Source organism: Bactrocera oleae, chromosome 2 (genome assembly GCF_042242935.1).
Source record: "Bactrocera oleae isolate idBacOlea1 chromosome 2, idBacOlea1, whole genome shotgun sequence".
NCBI classification, from domain to species: Eukaryota; Metazoa; Arthropoda; class Insecta; order Diptera; family Tephritidae; genus Bactrocera; species Bactrocera oleae.
The window spans coordinates 68,549,260-68,568,062 of NC_091536.1; the positions used below are offsets into that span (position 1 = coordinate 68,549,260).

The following is an 18,803-nucleotide window of genomic DNA, read 5'->3' on the forward strand; positions in this document are numbered from 1 at the left end:
GATTTATTATGAGATGTCGCCTACGGCCAAACTCCTATTTCGGATCATTATTGTCAAGAATTGAACCGCTTGAAGGAAGCAACCGCTCTGGAGCGGCAAGCTTGGGCCAATAGGGATTGAACTGCGTTAATTCGGAACAACGCCAGGCCATACATGTCGATAGTGACTCGGTAGAATATCCGGGATCTTGGTTGGGCGGTTGTTTTGCAACCACCTTACTTATTTATCTTGGATTACTTATTTAATGGTTTTGGTTGTGAAAAACTCGCCTTAAGAGCAGCTTGTGTAAACCGACTGTCTAGTTCTTAGGCCACAGGGACGAGGATTTCTATGAGAGTGGCATTATGAAACTGCTTCAAATGGCAACAAGTTATTGAAGAAAACGGGAACTAAGAGTCTTTCCATCCGCCGTCGAAACTAATTATCAAGGCTTAAAATTACAGAGTAAAAGTTTTTTGGCCTGTTTATCCACTACTGGTATCTATAAGAAATAGACTAGATCTAAGACAAAGGCTAGGTTATACAGGTCTAGACAGAGGTTTTTTAAGCTATGTTCTCAAAAATACAATCATTACAAAAAAAATATATTGATTGTGGAAAAAATTCGGTTTCTATAGAATTTACTTCTTTACTTTTTATTATATATATATATGTATATATGTTAATGTATATAATAATTTCAGCAATCATTTTTCTCATTTACGCTTAAGGATTATCGTAGAGTGTTTGCTAAATTTGGCTTATTTTTACTAAATACTTTTTATAAAAATATAATTATGGGCCAACTAAACTTGCGCTTTAGATATATAGAATATAGTGTTATTGTTGTGGTTTTTCACTTTTGAACTTTGTAGTCATGAACGCGCTTGTTGTTGTTTTTCCTATTGGTGGTGTATAGGACCATTGCCTGCCGCCGATGTGGCATTAAGCCGTGCCCAAAGTGCTGGTGGCTCTAACAGCCAGTTGTTTTGTTTGTATTGTTGTATTGGTTGCATGCTGATGTTGCTGCAAGCAAACGCCTTTTTGTTGTTATTATTACTATTTGTTGCAGCATTAACAGTGTTCTGTTGTGGTTGCGTTTAGCTCAGCCACGGTGTGGCGCTGTATACGCCACGTCGATGGTGACCGTTGCACCAGTTACAGCTCGATGGCCGCTGTGGGTCCTTCTGTCGTCGGTGTCGTATCACCAACACAACTTAATCGCATTTTCAACACATAATCAGCACTTTCCGCTGCGGTTGCTTGCAACAACGCCGTCGTGTGAATGAAGTCTCTGAAAGAGATGTGAAAGTTTTTATAAAAAAGTGTGTTTATTAAATTTTGTTGAAGGAAAATGTGATGTAATTTTTTAATGACTTTATAAATTTACAGTTTTACAATGGTCTGTTGTTGTAAAACAATTTTAAAGTGCTTTTAATACACTTAAGCTATTAAAAGCGTGACTTCGTTGCCGCAGATGTTAAGCGGTTAGAAAATTATGCAATTTCAGCAGCAATGGCAAGCACTTGAAGCCTTCTTTTTGCAATTCTACTCTTTCACTTTGACATTTCTCAATAGACGCCTTTGTCTTTTTGTTGCAAAGGATTTCGCTGAAGTGGCGCCTTTTTGGTTATTTTTTATTTCCCCTCTCTTCTTTTGCACTTCAGCCGCTTTTGTGAGCAACACAGAAGCTTGTCAATACATAAGGGTCATATGGAACATACACACACACACATAAACATATATTCGCAAGTGCCGTTAGATGCACTCGTACACTTACTCGTGCGCTTTTATTCTAATCCAACATTCTCTAGCTTGCTCTAGTTGCTTCTCAATATGCCTTGAGTACGCATTCACCCTGCTTCCTCCCATATCTTGTCCGGCTTTGTGCATATCCTGCACATCCTTGTTGTCCTTGGCGCATGGTCCGTCTACGCAATCCACATTGTCCTTCTGGTCCACTCCACGCCATGCATCACTGAGCGCATTGTCCTCATTGCAGTGATCCGGATTGTTTTTGTTATTGTTGTTGCTGCTGTTGTTTGCACTTTCGTTTGCGCCCGCTTCCAGTATAAGCACCGCATCCGGCAGAGGCTGCCCCAGTGGTACAGCGACGAATGCGCGCTCATCACCAGCGAAGCGCAATATTGGTAAGCGATGCTCCACTTTGACATGTCGCTGTAACTGTGATGAGACTATAAACAAGACAGTGAATGAAGAAATTCAAAATTCAAATGAAAAGAAAATCTCTTTCTAAGAAACTATACCAAATGTGGTGAGCAATTTAAAATTTGTTTTAATAACATTAGATTTTAAGTAGTTGGTGAAATGAGATATAGTGCCCTGAAAAGCTAAAGAATGTAGAAACTAATCGCCCAAGAATTTGTCCAAAGTTAGGGTCTATAATCAAAAAAGGGGTTAATGCAAAGGACGCGGAATGACGAGCAGACCCAGTCTTCCACCAAAATAAATTAAGAAAGCTTCTCAACTCACTTACTGCAACCTCAGAAAGCCTCAGGGCACCATTCAAACCTTGTCTATCTATATATTTAGTCATGATCCATATAAACCGAACCGAACCCCAAACTTAAAGCTTTGGTTTGTGGTATAATCAGCCGAACACCTTTTAGCATGCGCCGAAGTGCTCGGCGAACACACAATCTTTCGTCAAACTATTTCGAAACGAAGAGGCTTGGTCGCTGTCGCAATGTTCAAGAAAATGTTGATAAACTTACAGGAAGCTACATTTCTAACAATGGAAGTATTGTATCTTTGCTTTTGCTAAAAGTAGTTTGGAAAAATCAATGCATTTGGCATTCATTTTCGAAGACTCAGGGAAAGCTCTCCGTGAAAAAGCTCACACATCTTCGGATTTAGATTGAATGTTCGAACAATTTAAAAAGGATCCAGAAGAGAATAAGAATTTGATCTTATGTGATATTTAGAACTGCCGCAATCTCTTCATAAGAAACGATGATTTCTCTACAAAAGCTTTGTAACCCAAATCACTAGTCTCTTGTAGCGTAAAGTAACGCAAAAAAACCTTAACAATTTCTGCGGAGCTTCCACCATTGCCTTAGGCAATAACCCATGCCAAAATTCATGAAGATTTCTTGTCAAATGAAAACGCTTTTCATACAAAAACTTGATTTCAATCTTTCAGTTTGTATGACCGCTACACGCTATAATGGTTGTTATCGGCGGTTCCGACAAACGAGCAGCTTCTTTGGGGAGAAAAGAACGTATGCAACATTTTAGATCGATATCCCAAAAACTGAGGTACATCTATACATAGCTCAGTACAAGTTTGCGTATATACAGACAAACAAACAAACATGGCTAAATCTTTATCTATACTTGTACATTTTACAAGGTCTCCGATATATCTTTCTGAGTGCTACAAGCTTCGTGGCAAACTTAGTATAGTGGAGAAACATAATCTTTAACCTCACTTTGGCCCTCGATGTGTAAACAATTTTTGAAACTGTATAAGATTGTTCTATATCTAACTCCTTAACCCAATATTAAGATTTCCGCTCTTCTGGTTATTGCTATCCTATAAATATCGGTAAACGGATAAGAAATCTTAACAAAATCAAGAAGTTTCGAACTTGGCTCGCCCGAGCTTGCTTCAAATGGTTAAAGATTGAAGTTAGGTTATTATAATCGAAACTAAGGAAGAACTTTACCTCCAGGGACCTGTACTCGAACCAAAATATTCAGTGGAAGTGGTCATTAGACAAGAGTCCTTATTGATCACATAATTCAACCGAAACCTACCAACATTCTACTCACCGTTAAATCTTACGTCGCAACCGTCGCAAGGACAACGAAACACGCCGCTCGTGTGTTCATCTTCAGCTTCATGAAAATGTTGGCGCCAAAATGTAGATTTCATATTGGACAAATGCGAAGGTGTGACTGCTGTTGCCGTAGGGTAGAGCTGAGCAGATTGCTCCGAAGAAATGAAAGTAGAATTAAGTGCGACATCAGAGAGGCACGCTTCAGCGCTTGCAGCCGCCATTAAGGGAAGCGGCGCATTCTCTGATGCCGTTGATGGAAAGAGCGATGATGCCAAAGACGATAAAGAACGCAACGACGAAGTTATTGATGATGACTGTCCCAAGCTGTCCACTGGCGATAACAACGCATTTTTGTGCACAGTAATAGCAGTAATTTCTGTAGCGTCATCAGGCGACGCACGGCATGCTTCAATTGACGCCGTTGAATCGTTTGGATCCACTGAAGTGGAGAACACACCGGACGAAAGCGATGAGGCAGGTGTTAGAAGTGAAAGCGCTGAAGAAGTGCAGTCACTGCGACTGCCGCTGCTGCCAATGCTGTTGTTGGAGTTTTTCCTGCTGCTTGCCAAACACTCTTCGCTGCACTGCCTCGGATCGGCAGATGTACGGAGCGCTGCATCTGTTGCTGCTGGCTGGCAGAATTTATTTAAATATTCAGTGGTAGAACTCAGCGTGCGGCTGGCGGGACGGCGCGTGTCCACGTAGAGCAACGTGGATGATGGACAATTGCAGATTTTATGCTGTTTGTTATTTTTGTAGTCATTAAATATGCTTTGAGACGGCGGTTGACTTCGCAGCATGGTCGGGCAACGTTCCACGGCGATGGCGATGACGTTGACTGCTGTCGGCTCTGTTGACTGGCTGTCAGTTGAGCTGTTGGCAGTTGAAAGCTGCTGTCGCTGCCTTTGATTTTGCTGCTGCTGCCACGTACTCAATTGTGAATGCGGTTGAACGTGCTCTTGCATCGGCGATATTTCTCCATTTATCCATTCTTTAACTGCTTCAAATTCTTCTTTTTCCTCTTCTTCTTCTTCGGCCGTTGGCTGCTTGTTTTCGCGCTCTGATGTGGAGTCATTTGTATTCGGTGTTGCTGTTGGTGGCGATGTTGCCGTGAAAACCTTTGACACGGCATTTACCTGCGCCAGCTCACTTGTTGTTGTTGTAGCATTTAAAATTGTTTTTCTTGTTGTCGCACAATTCAATGGCATTATCATCGCAACACTCGTCTCGGTCTGTTGCTGTGTGCGCATTAACAATGCGGGAGTTTTCGTTTCGGCTGCTGTGTCTTCCACCGCCTCACACATGCCGCCGCTGCCACCGCCGCCCCCATTGTTGTCACTCAAAGTCGAGTGGTTTTGTGCATTTTTCATCACCGTTTCCACTTCGCTGCTGGCATTTCGCACAGATCGATGCGAAATGGATTGCGTTGACTGGTGTGGACGCGCACTGGAGGGTTCCAAATGAATTTGCGTCACTGTTGCTGGGGTCGTTGCACCAACAGACATCGACAATCCATTATCAATGCTGCTCATACCAATAACTTTGCCATTCAGTTGTCCACTTGTAGCTGCAACACTTGTTGAGATATTCTCCATGGTTGTGGCTCTAGCATGCCATAATTTCATTAGAATTTTTTTTCTTTTACTCGCACACTTCGTAGCACACATTTCCGTTGCCTCAGCTGTGTCTGCCGTCTGCGCATCCACCTTCGATGGGGTGTTCGTTTCATTCGTGAAGCTAAAATGTCCCGGTTGCCCACCACCGGGTGCCACATGTTGACCCGCACATGACGCCGCTCCGTTTCCCTGTTTCGGTTTCAGCCAGCTCCGCTTTGCGTAGATACTCGCTGTTCTAACTTCCGTTTGCGCAACGCAGTCATCAATCGTTTGTTTGGCCGCCTCGGCGCGTCGCCAACGTCTAGTCAGCACTTTCACTTCACATTTTCCGCTCGGTCCGTATAACTTCTGGCGTAATTTGTCTTCATTGCCGCTACACAAATTGTATGCGCTCGTGATAGCTGCGTAGATTTGCTCGGCAATTAAAGCGCGCTGTGGCGTATAGCGGTCCCGGCAGATGGGACAACGTTCAGCGCGTATGCGACAGTTAAGGCACAGCAAGTGACCGTTCTGGCATTGCATTACCGGCGGTGCGATGGTGTCCAAGCAGACGGGACACTCGATTATGGTCAATATGGATTGTACAATGGTGGCGAGTCGTTGGAGTGTGCGTGGCATTGGCGCACAGCAAATGCTCTGTGTGTTGGTGTTGTTGTTGGCAAGTTGACCAAGAGTGAGAACGAGCGTTAAAAAATATAAAGAATTGCAATTAATTATAATGTAAGTGAGGAAGTTCGAATGAATGATTGAAAGTCTATGAAGTGATTGAATGCTGAGTGGAATTGTGTTGTTATCGACTGGTGATTAATTATCGGGTAGTTTTTGTTGATTGCTTTAGATAATATGCTTTTTAAAGTTTAGTTCAGAGCAAGTGAAAATCTTTTTTCCTTTTCGAGTATATCTAATGAGATGATGTTGGACTTCAAATCTGAAATGTAGAAGATGAATGGTTGGTTGGTTGTTCAAAATGGTATGCTCCTCAGAGTAGCAATAATAATGTACTACAGACTGTCAAGAGAAAGTTTTATATTTTCCTAATAGACTACTCTTCATTTTAAGGTAAATTCTTTATTTTGCGGTCTTAAATTTTAAGGTTTTAATGAATTGTAAAACAGAATTAATACCTTTCTGTTGTAAGTGATTCTCAATTGTCAAGATAACGACATAGTGTTTCTGGTGGACGTCTGCTATTATATTAATTATATGTTAGATGATTATGGGCTAAGGCAAAGTACCAATCCTGTTCAAAGAAGAAAGAACAAATACTTTATGCTATTTAATGTTATTCTAGCAACAAATTATTGCTTGGTTTTTTTTTATACACTAAGTCCTTATAGGGAAAATGAAGTACCTGTAATTTTCGGACGTGAGAGTTTTCGCTAATTTTTGAATTTCTCAAGATACTTATGTCACATATACAACAATTTCTTACTAATGAAGTATTCTTAAACATTTTTTTAGTTTCGCAATATTTAGGTCATCATCTAGTACGTCCATGCCATCTTTAAACATACTTTATTTTTTCTACTGTAAGGGGTCAACCGAGAAAAAATCTCTCTACGATGTAAGATTTTAGAAATCTGAACATAATTTTTGTATGTGAAGCGAAAGTCTTCGGGTGTTTGCTAATCTCAAAGCGATCTTTACAACGAAATCGATTGACTGGAAGTGTAAAATTTATATGTAAGTTTCGTTTGATATTTCGAAATTTTTTCTAAGAGTAAAAGAAGAATACAGAGTGTATATATTGCCTATAACTTAAGCCCTTTCCTTTTATATATAAATACCAAGTCTTTATTTGCCACAAAACGGTGGCTACTCTGAACTTTAATACACTAAATTATCCTGAAAATTAAATATTTTAAAAGTCTTTACCTGTTGTAAACTAAATTTACTGCTCATTATAAATTTCTACTTCCATTCTACAAAATTTTAGAAATTATTTATTAAATTCCAGTCGCCATTCCATTTTCACTACTTCCTGTACTTATTACTTTATTTCTTTATTCATATATCGACAACAATTTGGCTTACAGCAAGCCTTATGACTTTTCAACTGCAAAATAAAGCGGTAGCACAGTAGACTAAGCAGTTTTTGCTTTCACTTTACTATTATTTCCACACAAACTATGTCATAATTTACTTAAATCACAAATACACACACATACACATATGAAGGCAAATACATAAAACTATTTGTGAGGATGCAATGTGAATGCAAAATTTACCTCCGGGTCACATTTGAAATCACTACCACAGTTCCAAAGCAGCAACGTGACATGTCCTGATTTGGCTTGAACCAATTTTGCAATATCCGTTATGCGCAATCCCAACACGTCTTCGCCATTAACCTAAAAATGAAATTTTAAAAATTGTATTTTCCGCATTTTGCAAACGAACAAAACGAGTAACGCGCGCGCACACCCTCACACACACATATATATATAAATGAGAGTATTAGAGTTCACATATGCAAGTGGAAATAGAACGGCATAAATCACACATACACGCATATCAAGTAATAAACTAAATGTGAAGCAAAGCGGCAAAGATGCGAGATGCGAGATATACATATATATATATATATATATATTTATAGATATATATTAGGGGGAGCGAAAATTTTTTATTTTTGAACATCTAGAGGCGGCCCACACTTTTTGAGTTAAACTTTTTTTTGGACAAAAAATTTTTTTTTGGTTTAAACTCTTCACATTTACATATATAAAAATTACCGAATTTTACGGTTTCTGACTCAAAATAAATTTTAACGCTTTAGGAAAGCATGTTGTCGCTTAAGATTTTTTTAAAACTCCGATAATGACCACAAAAATTTGTTTTTAAGTTGATAACTTTTAACTGGTTAGAAGGAGGACTCCTACAGCTTCTAGACACTTACTTGAAATTTACTTTAAAAGTGAGTGGACCGCCTCTAGATGCTAAACAAATTTTTATTTTCCAAAAATTTTCTTTTTTTTATAATCCACAAATTTTACCCTCAGGCTAAGCAAACAAAAAAAATTTTTTTTGCTCCACCCTAATATATATATATATATATATACATACTCACAGTTATCATCTGTTTGTGCGTATGTATTTGTGACGAGCGAGAGTGAATTTGTGGTTATATTTACCTGCAAGTTTCTCTTGTTATTTCTGCTTGTTGTTGTTGTTGCTATTGCGGCAAAATTCGGCAGCTTGTATTCACCAAATCAATGACAGCGTTGCAACAACACAATACAACAAAGCCCGAAAGCTTACAGAAGGGTAGACAGTCCTATATTCTATACTAGCATTAGGTTAGCACAATTCTGACTTGGTCAGTAAGAATAAGAAATATTTATATTCCAGTAACACAGGAGTTTCTTTTCGCTAAATCAAATGAGTTTATTGTGGTCGCAATACGAAATGTTTTTAAACATTTTCAGAGAACACTGTGGTTGCAGTTCTTCACTATATCCAAATCTGGGTTCGCTCCGGTTACAATGGCTAACGAAAAAAATATCGAGATCTCTTTGGCGCAAAGCAAAGGTACTTTCAAGAAATATTCGCTGATATGTACCTACGGTCTCTAAAAACTTCGACTCAAAACTATATTTATACTGAACTAGCAACAAAAAAATGTGCGCCTATGTTAGCCAGCAGTGAATGACTGACAATTATTCCGTTAGTTTCGAGTGAGCCACCGCGAAGTCAGACAGCGTCAGCACAAGTCAACTTGTTTGCTGTCGGTGTTCACTTAGCGAATTTTTCTAAAAAAAAGATGCTGTGTTTGTTGTAAATGATATTGTTGGGAATCAAACGGAGTGAAGTGTTAGTTATGAGCAGCCTGGTTCTACAAGTAGATGGTTGGTAATTTGAAGTGCGAGTGAAATTGCAGATTGATATCTCTACTACTGATTTTAGACTACCTGTATGTTAACTACCAACCGTATTGCGAAATGCACTACTAATATAAATTGATATACATGTATGTATGTAGGGATATATGTACATATGTATGCAGTATGTGGATATATACATATATGTGAATGTACAGCTGACCTTTTATGCGGTTTTATGCACATATATCATTTATGTATATGCCTATGCGTAAGTATTAGGGTGGAGCTAAAAAAAAGTTCTTTTTGTTGCTTTGTCTAAGGTAAAATGGAAAATCGATAGCTTAAATTGACGACGCTGCGCTTGAAAGTCGGAATAATGACACCGAATTATTGCTTTTGTTTTTGTAACGCAGTTCAATATATATTTGTGTATATACTTATATTTATCTTCTGATTATCACGGCATTTGTGTGCCGGGGTACAAACTATGTCAGCACGACAATTAGAAAGAGATAATTGTGCCGGTAAAGCTTCCTATCAAAGGCTTGGCAAAGTTTCATTTACCGTTAAATGTCAAAAATGTGAAATGAGTGAAGAATTTTGTACTCTCTTGCTTTTCGCTACTCATAAAATTCAAACTCACTGTTGCAACTGCTTTATCGACCGCACGGCTTAAGCGCACTTTAAGCTTAGTTGAGAGGTACTCACATATATATGTACAATACATACTTGGAAGCTTTTCTATCGAGCTCAATGCTTTACAATTTGGAAACCAGTTTGTTAAGTTACACAGCTTCCGCAGCCACTTTTTATTGCTATTTTTTTCTTTCTTGTAATTTTTATTGGTTTTGTTCGTTTCGTTGGCTTATTGCTTAAACGCATTTTTTGATGTACATACACCACTACATAAAATATATATATATTTATAATATGTACATATAGGTGTGTAGTGTGTATGTATGTAACTGGTTCTAGTTTGCTCCCTGAACCTGACCTTGTCTACAAATAAGTGCCCATTCAATTTCTAAGCTGCGTAGCGTGCGTATTCAAAGCGTGTTGGAGCAAGAGCGGATGAAAAGCGGCAGGAGGGTTTCATTACATGCCTGAGCAAGTGTTCCTCTAAATGCTGGCAATGCGGAAAATATATGCGTAACACATTTCAAAATGACAAAAAAAAAATGCAATAGCTTTTGAATAAAAATATTGTTAGTAGAATACTCGGATGAGAACGTTGTGCCCAATTATAATTTAGTCGTGATTATATATCGATTAAACATATGTAGTTATGTGAAAATAAAGTTTAGATAGTGAAATGGTTATATAAATATTACTCTTCGGAAAAAATTAACTTTTGAAAACAATTAAGCGAAAGTGTCTGTAAGTTTTTTAACGAAGGTCAAAATTTTTAGGAGGTTAAGTGTTCCGTCAGCTTGTGCATCTTGCATACCTTTCCAATTTAGGTGGGTCTGGGTAAATGGTTACGGATAAATGAGGTATTAGCTTTCCCAAAGTTTACTGCAGAAATGCTTCACAGTATTGGCTCGACTTATCATAGATTAGATTCTATCTTTATCATACTTGACAATTATATTTAGCCAGAAACCTCCTGAAGTAAGGCATCATGTATATAGAAAGCGCATTAAATCTATTATAAATCTGTTTTGGGTGATTTAATTATACTCTCACTACCTTACTTGTAGCCCAGATCAAGGTATATTAAATTTGACACGAAGTTTATAACATCCAGAAGGAAACGTCAGAGACCCTATAAAGTATAGGTATATATAAATGACCAGTGTGATGAGTTGAGCTCATTCAGCCATGTCCGTCTGTCTGTCTGTCCGTCTATATATATGCGAATTAGTCCCTTAGTTTTTGAGGTGTGGATCTGAAATTTTGCACACACCACCGATATCGGGCCGCTAAAGCATGTAGCTGTTATAAAACACGGACCGATCAATATCAAGTCAAAAGAAGATATTTTCTTCAAATTTGACCTGGATTATTGATCAAGAAAACGGTATAATCTCTGAAAAAACTGTTCAGATCTAACTTTGCTAACATTAAATTTTTATAAAGAATATTCACTTAGCCCTCTTCGATCTGTGATAAAATACATCACATAGAGACTACATTACTTGAACAGCACTTAAACAAAATAGTGAGCTAATAATATAACGTCATTAAAATCTTGTTAAATACTTTGTCAACGCCATTAAACAAGCCTTTGTTAGTGTAACAATATGCGATCGGAAAATTTTACGAATGAAACATGTTGATTGCATCAAAAAGTGACACTTATGATACATACATATAATAACATATATATCCCAGAGAGCTGTTTTTGTTTGACGGTCGGGGTTTACTTTAAAAATTGGAATAGTTAGAAAAATATATGCCATATATTATACATAGTATATTAAGTTATTACCAAGCTCTTAGTCCAAAGTCACCTCGACAAGTGTTTGCTTTTTATTCACTCACATTAAATTCTTTAATTTGTGCGACTAGCAATAAGCGTTGTGGAAACAAATACACTACAAGTAGAATTTATTACATGATCCTATATTTACTGCAAATATTTGCTAAGCAAACGCTTTAGGAATTTCCATAACAACTCACTTTGGTACATTTTCAAATATTTATTGTCTATATGTATGTATATGTACATACATATATATTGCAGCAAAACAACTGTACATATTTATTTAAGATTGTCGCGGGTATTTTTATCTTGTGTGAAATATTATCCGTAATAATTTCAAAACAATTTGCTAATTTATTCAGTATAAAACATCATACTATACATATGTATGTATCATATAGGCATATTTGCAAGTATACAAAAATACTTTATTTCAAAATGTTCTTTATATACTTGGTTTTACATCACACGAAAATGGTCCATAAGTTTTTTCTTATCAAGAAATACTAATTTATTACACTGAGGAAGTCCGAATTTCCAAATTGATTTAAGAAAGGTAGCTCGACGTATTTCTAATATAGGCTATCTGGAATTGGTGGTTTTATATGTTATAGTTTATCATCCTTTCAGTTAGAGTATTAAAATTTTCTTCAAAAAAACTACTCGATATAGACATAAGGTTATATATGACCCCACACACATATATAAAACTGATTTAAACTGATTTTGGTGCCTCAGATTTTGAGATAATTTGTGGTAATTGTGAGGTAATAAGAAAATATATATATATAAACCAGAGCTGTCAGCTGACATCTAGTAGCAGCAATAAAGTTTAAACTAACTACCTCACCGAGTACAGATGTGGACAAAGCTACACCAAACCAAACAATTTAATAGTGGATGAAATTTCTTAACTCACAACACAAAATAGTTAATAAAATAGAGAAAATTTCTTACAATATTGCCATTGATTTATTTAAAAATATTAGAAAAATGTTTTCATAATAATTTAAATATTTTCAATGAAAATAAACCAAATTATAAATATATGAAAACATTTTGCAGATTCCAGATTTAAAAATTACCAAAAAATCATGACTTTTGCTGTCTAAAATGCAAAATGTTAGGTAAAGTAAGAAGTTCGTTCGGTTTTTATCTAAGAGATGGCGTTATTGTCCATTGTATTAGTGTTACGTATCGCATTATGTCATACGATACGGCGCTGAAAACGTGTTTATACGCGCCAAAAGTTTGTCTTTGACAGTTTTTTGATTGTTTGACTCAGTACGTTGTGAACGCTCGTCAAAGATGGACACCAGCAAAGAGAAAATTCGCTATATTTTACAATTTTTCTTCGATCAAGGCGAAAAAGCAGCCAAAGCGACTGAAACAATTAATTTAGTTTATGGGTCCGATACTGTAAACGAACGTGTAGCACAAAAGTGGTTTGCTAAGTTCCATTCCGGTAATTTCGATGTCAAAGATGTACCACGCGTCGGGAGGCCTGTCGTCGAAAATTGCGATAAAATCATGGAAATAGTGGAAACAGACCGTCACGTGATGGATTCAAAAAGAAGCTCGATGTTTGGGTGCCACACGAACTAACGCAAAAAACATGATGGATCGAATTTCCATCTGCAAATCGCTGCAGAATCGGACCAAGACCGGATTGACGGCCAGGAAGGTTTTGCTGTGTGTTTGGTAGGATTGGCAAGGAATCATCTACTACGAGCTGCCCCCCTATGGCCAAACGCTCAATTCGGCCCTCTACTGCCAACAACTGGACCGCTTGAAGGCAGCACTCATCCAGAAAAGGTCATCTTTGATCAACAGAGGCCGAATTGTGTTCCATCAGGACAACGCCAGGTCACACACGTCTTTGGTGACGCGCCAGAAGCTCCGGGTACTCGGATGGGAGGTCCTAATGCACCCACCTTATAGTCCGGACCTGGCACCAAGTGATTACCATATTTTCCTGTCCAAGGCGAACGCGCTTAATGGTGAGAAGTTAGCCTCAAGAGAGGCCTGTGAAAATTGGCTCTCCGAGTTTTTTGCCAATAGGGACGCAGCCTTCTACGAGAAGGGTATAATGAAGTTGGCATTTCGTTGGCAACAAGTTTATGAACAAAACGGCGCATATTTGACTTAAATCGGACAAATGCACACAAAGTTATCATCTTTTGAAAAACCGAACGAACTTTTTACTTTACCTAATAAATTTGAAAACAAAATTAAAACAAAAATATTTGCCGACTAATTTAACAGTGGTGTGAGTAGAACATGTAGATAAGGCGTGTAGAACGGCATGCAATACTTAATGTGACAACAAATATTTGTGTTTTGCACATAAAGATGAGCAATTATGAGTTAAGAAAATTAAATGGAGCCACGTGACTTCGCGTAATGGTATCACTAGGCATAGCAAAGTCTTTGGAATTTGGAATAGCTAGATTGGCTAGATTCAGAAAATTCAAGCAAATAATTATCAATAATAATTTCAATAAGGATGACGATTTAATCATGAGAAATTTCATAGCTCTGAAATATATATCAGATAATGAAGCATAGTTAAGGGCATGATACAAACTTGCATGAAAATATATTTTTTTGTGAGAAAATATATATAAATAAATTGAAATTTATATTGAAACTATCCATCCATTTTTAAAATGAATCCATTGTACCTAATTTTATGTTAATAAAAGATGAATTTTATATAAAATTTATGATAGATAGGTAGATAGAAAACTAGCTCTATCTACAAACCAAATGTATTCAATTTTTGTTATTGTTCAGTCTGCCTGGAATTTAAACAAATTTAGGGGCATACCTTGGGACAGCAAAAGAGGAAAGAAATTTTTAGGATTAAAAAAATACTGTAACAATTGTTTTAAAATATTAAGCGTATATTTATAAATATTTTCAGAAGAAACATTAAACTTTTGGGAGAAAAGTTGAAATATTTTTCGAGTTACATACGATTTCCGAAGGCACGAAAAAGAGGTCTCGCCACAGCTTTAGTGATTTCGACCTTCTCCGTAGATGAAATTTCAAACTAGTTGGTCTTTTATGAATATAATTTATTTACAATATAAATTTTTCTCATCCTATCACAAGCTTATTATTACCATCGGGGTATGTAAATGCAGTCAAAGTTGCTCTTGCGCTCATGCTATGTGCAAAAATAAAATAACTATATCTCACATTTCATAAGATGAGTCAACCACTCAATGATATAATTAGAACAAGTGTTCCAAAAATAAATTAATCTTGAGCGCATGCCAAGATATCACATTTGCCAATTCATTATACGTATTACAAACTGCGACAATTGTTTACAAAATCAAAACAAATGCAAATACATAAACAACAAACCGAATGCATTTGACGGTCTCGACACGAGCTGCATATGAATCACAAAAAGAAAACTGCAGCTCACATTACGGCAATGTTAAATATATGTACGAGTACATGGGTGTGAGAGTTATTATTTAATGAGAGTCATGAATGAGAAAATAAAAGTATGTATTTTTGACAAAAACTCTCAAATGCTAAAAATATAGCACAGCAAATGAATCCACCTCAAAGGTAAAAAAAAAATTAACATTAAAGTAATAACTGGCGAAAATGACAACAAAAACAGTAAAAAATCATTACATACATTGCGACATTGTTACGTCATAAAAGAGTAATAATGATAACAAATGCTTTTTAATACTTGCACAAATAAGTGATGAAAGTAATTAACACTAATTTAACAGAGCGTGTGTTCGATTGTAAAAATTTTGTCTGCCGCTTTGATGTAACTTTGATAAAAAGCGTAAAAGTTGATAAGTATACATATGTATTTAGAACACTAGCTAGAAGTTATATTATTCTTAGAAATTTAGGATTATGAACTTTATTTTTGATAAAATATTGTGTAAATTTGCCATACAAGCACTCGATTCCGATCGGTAAATTTGTATGCGCCATTTTATACTGATTCGATCTGAAGAATTTCTTCGAAAATTGCACCATTGCCTTCGGCTATTATATATGATGCAAAATTTAGTGAAGATATTTCGTCAAATAAAAAAGTTCTCCATACAAGCACTTGCTTCTGTCGTTCAGGAAAGGATTGGTTGAACTCTCACCTAACCATCCATTTAAAAATTAATATTTGGCAGCACTTCATTTATTTTTGCTTTAGTTTATAGCCACGACAACTCCATACCCACCACATTAACTCGATATTCGAAAGTTTCTTTTTCTCCGTCAAAAATTACGTATACGACATGGATGTCCTGGCGATTCGCGACTATTGTGTTGAAACAGTAGGTTTGAACTTGGAAAATTATGAAGTAAAATCAAAGACAATATTAAAAAATATCGGGAGCGAATGCCAAAGGAATATTAAAACCCTAACTTAATTTTAAAATTATTCTAACGTAACAACTTGCCGTTTTGAATATATAGGATCATGAAAATCGACGACTCTTCTAATGAGACATAGCAGCACTAATAACATCGGGGGTAGGTTTTGCTGTTAGAAGTGACGTCAATAGTTTTCAATATACCTTTAACATAGTATTTTACTCAAAACAGTGGGAACTTTCTTTTATTTAACGTTTCTAAAATTTTTATCTGCGTTTGAACCCGCTAAAGTAGGAAAGTGAAGTGGAAATGAAACATTTTTGGATTTCAAACAAACTTTTGTTAATATTGAATTTTTACACAACATATAATTAAAAAATTTAACAATGTTTTTAAACATTTTCTTTACTATTGTGACGCTTTTGAAGAGTTTTATTTTGAATTTAGAAATATGCGAATCTAGCGCTGTGTAATTTGGTTGTAAGAATTGAGATTCGAGTTTTAGCGATTTTGGACTTATTGTATTTTGAATTATTTTAATTTGGAATTGGGTAATTTTTGAATTTCGCAGTTAAGTATTTCAATTAAATTATGAGAGAATTGATTTTGATTTTAGAACTTCGTACCGACTCTGATATGAATTTGATATGTTAAAATGTTATGTATTTAATTTTGATAGCATTTTATATGATTTTGAATAAAAGGATCCTAAAACGTTGTAATTTTAATTAGTAAAACTTTGAGCTTCGATTTTAGGAATTTTTTTCCGCTTTCTAGTGCTCTCAAATTTATAAATTGCTTTGTTTTGAATTTAGAAATCTGTTGTCTTTTATTTATATATAATTTCAATTTTTAGGTTTATAAATTAAAAAGCGAATAGAATTTGGCTATTTTCACTTACTTTACTTTGACTTTTAAGGTTTTCAAAATCCAGATATTGATAGATATATTAAATGCTATTTTAGTTTTTTGATTCGCAAAATGTTTAACTTGATCAATTTTGAAGTTCGGTATTTTGTGGGCTTAGAATTTTTAAGAGTTTTGATTAAATTACTGTTGATAGAAATCGGTTTCGCTAAATTGAATTTCGAAATTATTATTATATATGTATTAGACTAATATAAGCCATCTCAAAATAATTATTAACAAAATCCCCGCATACAATCTCTTAATTCCTCGATTTGGTGAAACTCTTAGACAATTAACTAAGCATACATATGTAAATTATTCAACTAATCTAGTAACGATTTCACTTTCAAGCATTTGTGCTAAAATTCTTGACTAACTTAAACTAAAAATATTTTATACTTATTCCATAAAAGAAACCTGTTTGAGCGATTTATGAATGAATACAAATAGAATATTTTAGCACACACACATACACACACATTGAAGTCTTAATAATTGGCAATTAATTGCATTATATTGCATTTATATTAAATTTTCATGCTTTTGGTGGAACTCACTGACCTCCAGCACACAATCGCCCGACTTCAGACCGCTCATTTCCGCTGCGGTATGCGCATCGACCGCGCTCACCTAATGACAATGGAAATCGAGAACGAATGCATGAGTGGAAACGGCAAGGAAAAGTGGTTAGCAAATAATATTACAAAATTACATAATGTATTTATGTATCTACAAATATATTTATTTATGTTGAGCTCAGCGATTGAGAGCCGAACGCTAGGCGTTTGTTTTATCGCTAAGCATGCGCAATGAAGCCGTTGTAATCACTTATACGCACCCACGGATAGGGATCCCACTTGGTGCGTGTCAAATGGAAACCACACGATTCCGTTATAGTCTTTCGTATGCGCAACAAACGCACCGAGGGCTCATAATGTGTGTAAATGTTGTCCGAATCGGAGGCGATTGATTCGTCCCCCTCATATTCATGAGCAAAACTATTCTTAAAATCCGAAGAACTTTTACAATCGTTCGCACATTCGTTCTTCATCGTTGTGAATTTTCCGTTAATTTAATTTACAACCGTAACATTGGCGGCGTGTATTACACCAACCGCGGCGTCTAAATTCTACTGACTATGCAGCGCACAGCAGATCGTCTTCACACCGGTAGGTGCTGACATTTACAATACAATACATTTGCATATTTAAGAGCACATACATACATACACACGACATAAACAATGGCTCGGTGCGGCTAAGATCGTGTGCACGCGCCGCAATCCGCTCTGCTAAGCTAATTTTGATCGCAGGTGTGCTATGCGCAGAGTTGCTAACGCGCTCACACACACATGCTCACGTATGTTTGAGAGAGAGCGACCATACGCTCTCATTTTGCATATTCACGTGCGAGCGACAACAATGCTTCCTTTGCGCATGTATACACTTTGTTGGTGTGAGTTTAAATGTGTAAGCTGAGAGCACCACCTTATTTGAGAGATTTGGCTTTTTTCTCAGCTGTGCACAAATTTTGTTTGTAATCTAGAGCATCGTGCTATGGATGATATAATGTAAAGTATATAGCCACCTATTAATTTACTCTAGGGACAGGTTTACGAGCCAGTTATTTATTTTAATGGTTTTTATTTGAATTATATTACTCATTCATCAAGGTCAGCGCTGGACAGCTGATACGCGTTGAGATACGAGTTATGGAAAGATAAACTCGTTTTAAACTTTTGAGGAATTAGAGAAAAATATTTAAGCCTAGAACCTGGTTAATGTTTAGTTGAATGCTCACTTTGAAGGATTCTATAATTGATTTGTAGGAAGTTACTCCAGAGCAAGGAGCTGCTTTAAAAGATATTTAAGTCTATCAGATGAAACTTCTT

At 36.3% G+C, this 18,803-nt stretch overlaps 1 protein-coding gene across 1 annotated transcript; it reads right to left on the reverse strand.

Moving 5' to 3' along the window:
• Positions 1 to 603: 603 nt before the first annotated feature.
• On the reverse strand, positions 604 to 18,034 carry LOC106622730 (serine-rich adhesin for platelets). Its single transcript, XM_036368275.2, has 6 exons — positions 17,751 to 18,034; positions 17,474 to 17,542; positions 7,627 to 7,749; positions 3,775 to 6,034; positions 1,760 to 2,174; positions 604 to 1,273 (listed from the first exon to the last, which is right to left on the reverse strand). Exons 1-6 carry the CDS (start codon positions 17,961 to 17,963, stop codon positions 1,138 to 1,140), a joined length of 3,216 nt encoding a protein of 1,071 aa, XP_036224168.2. The 5' UTR covers positions 17,964 to 18,034; the 3' UTR covers positions 604 to 1,137.
• Positions 18,035 to 18,803: the final 769 nt, after the last annotated feature.

Coding starts and splice junctions, on each gene's coding strand:
- LOC106622730 (XM_036368275.2), bottom strand. CDS start 17,963: ATGAAGAACGAATGTGCGAACGATTGTAAAAGTTCTTCGGATTTTAAG. Junction 17,543..17,750: donor AGTGGGATCCCTATCCGTGG/GTGCGTATAAGT, acceptor CATTGTCATTAG/GTGAGCGCGGTCGATGCGCA. Junction 6,035..7,626: donor ATTTCAAATGTGACCCGGAG/GTAAATTTTGCA, acceptor ACCAACACACAG/AGCATTTGCTGTGCGCCAAT.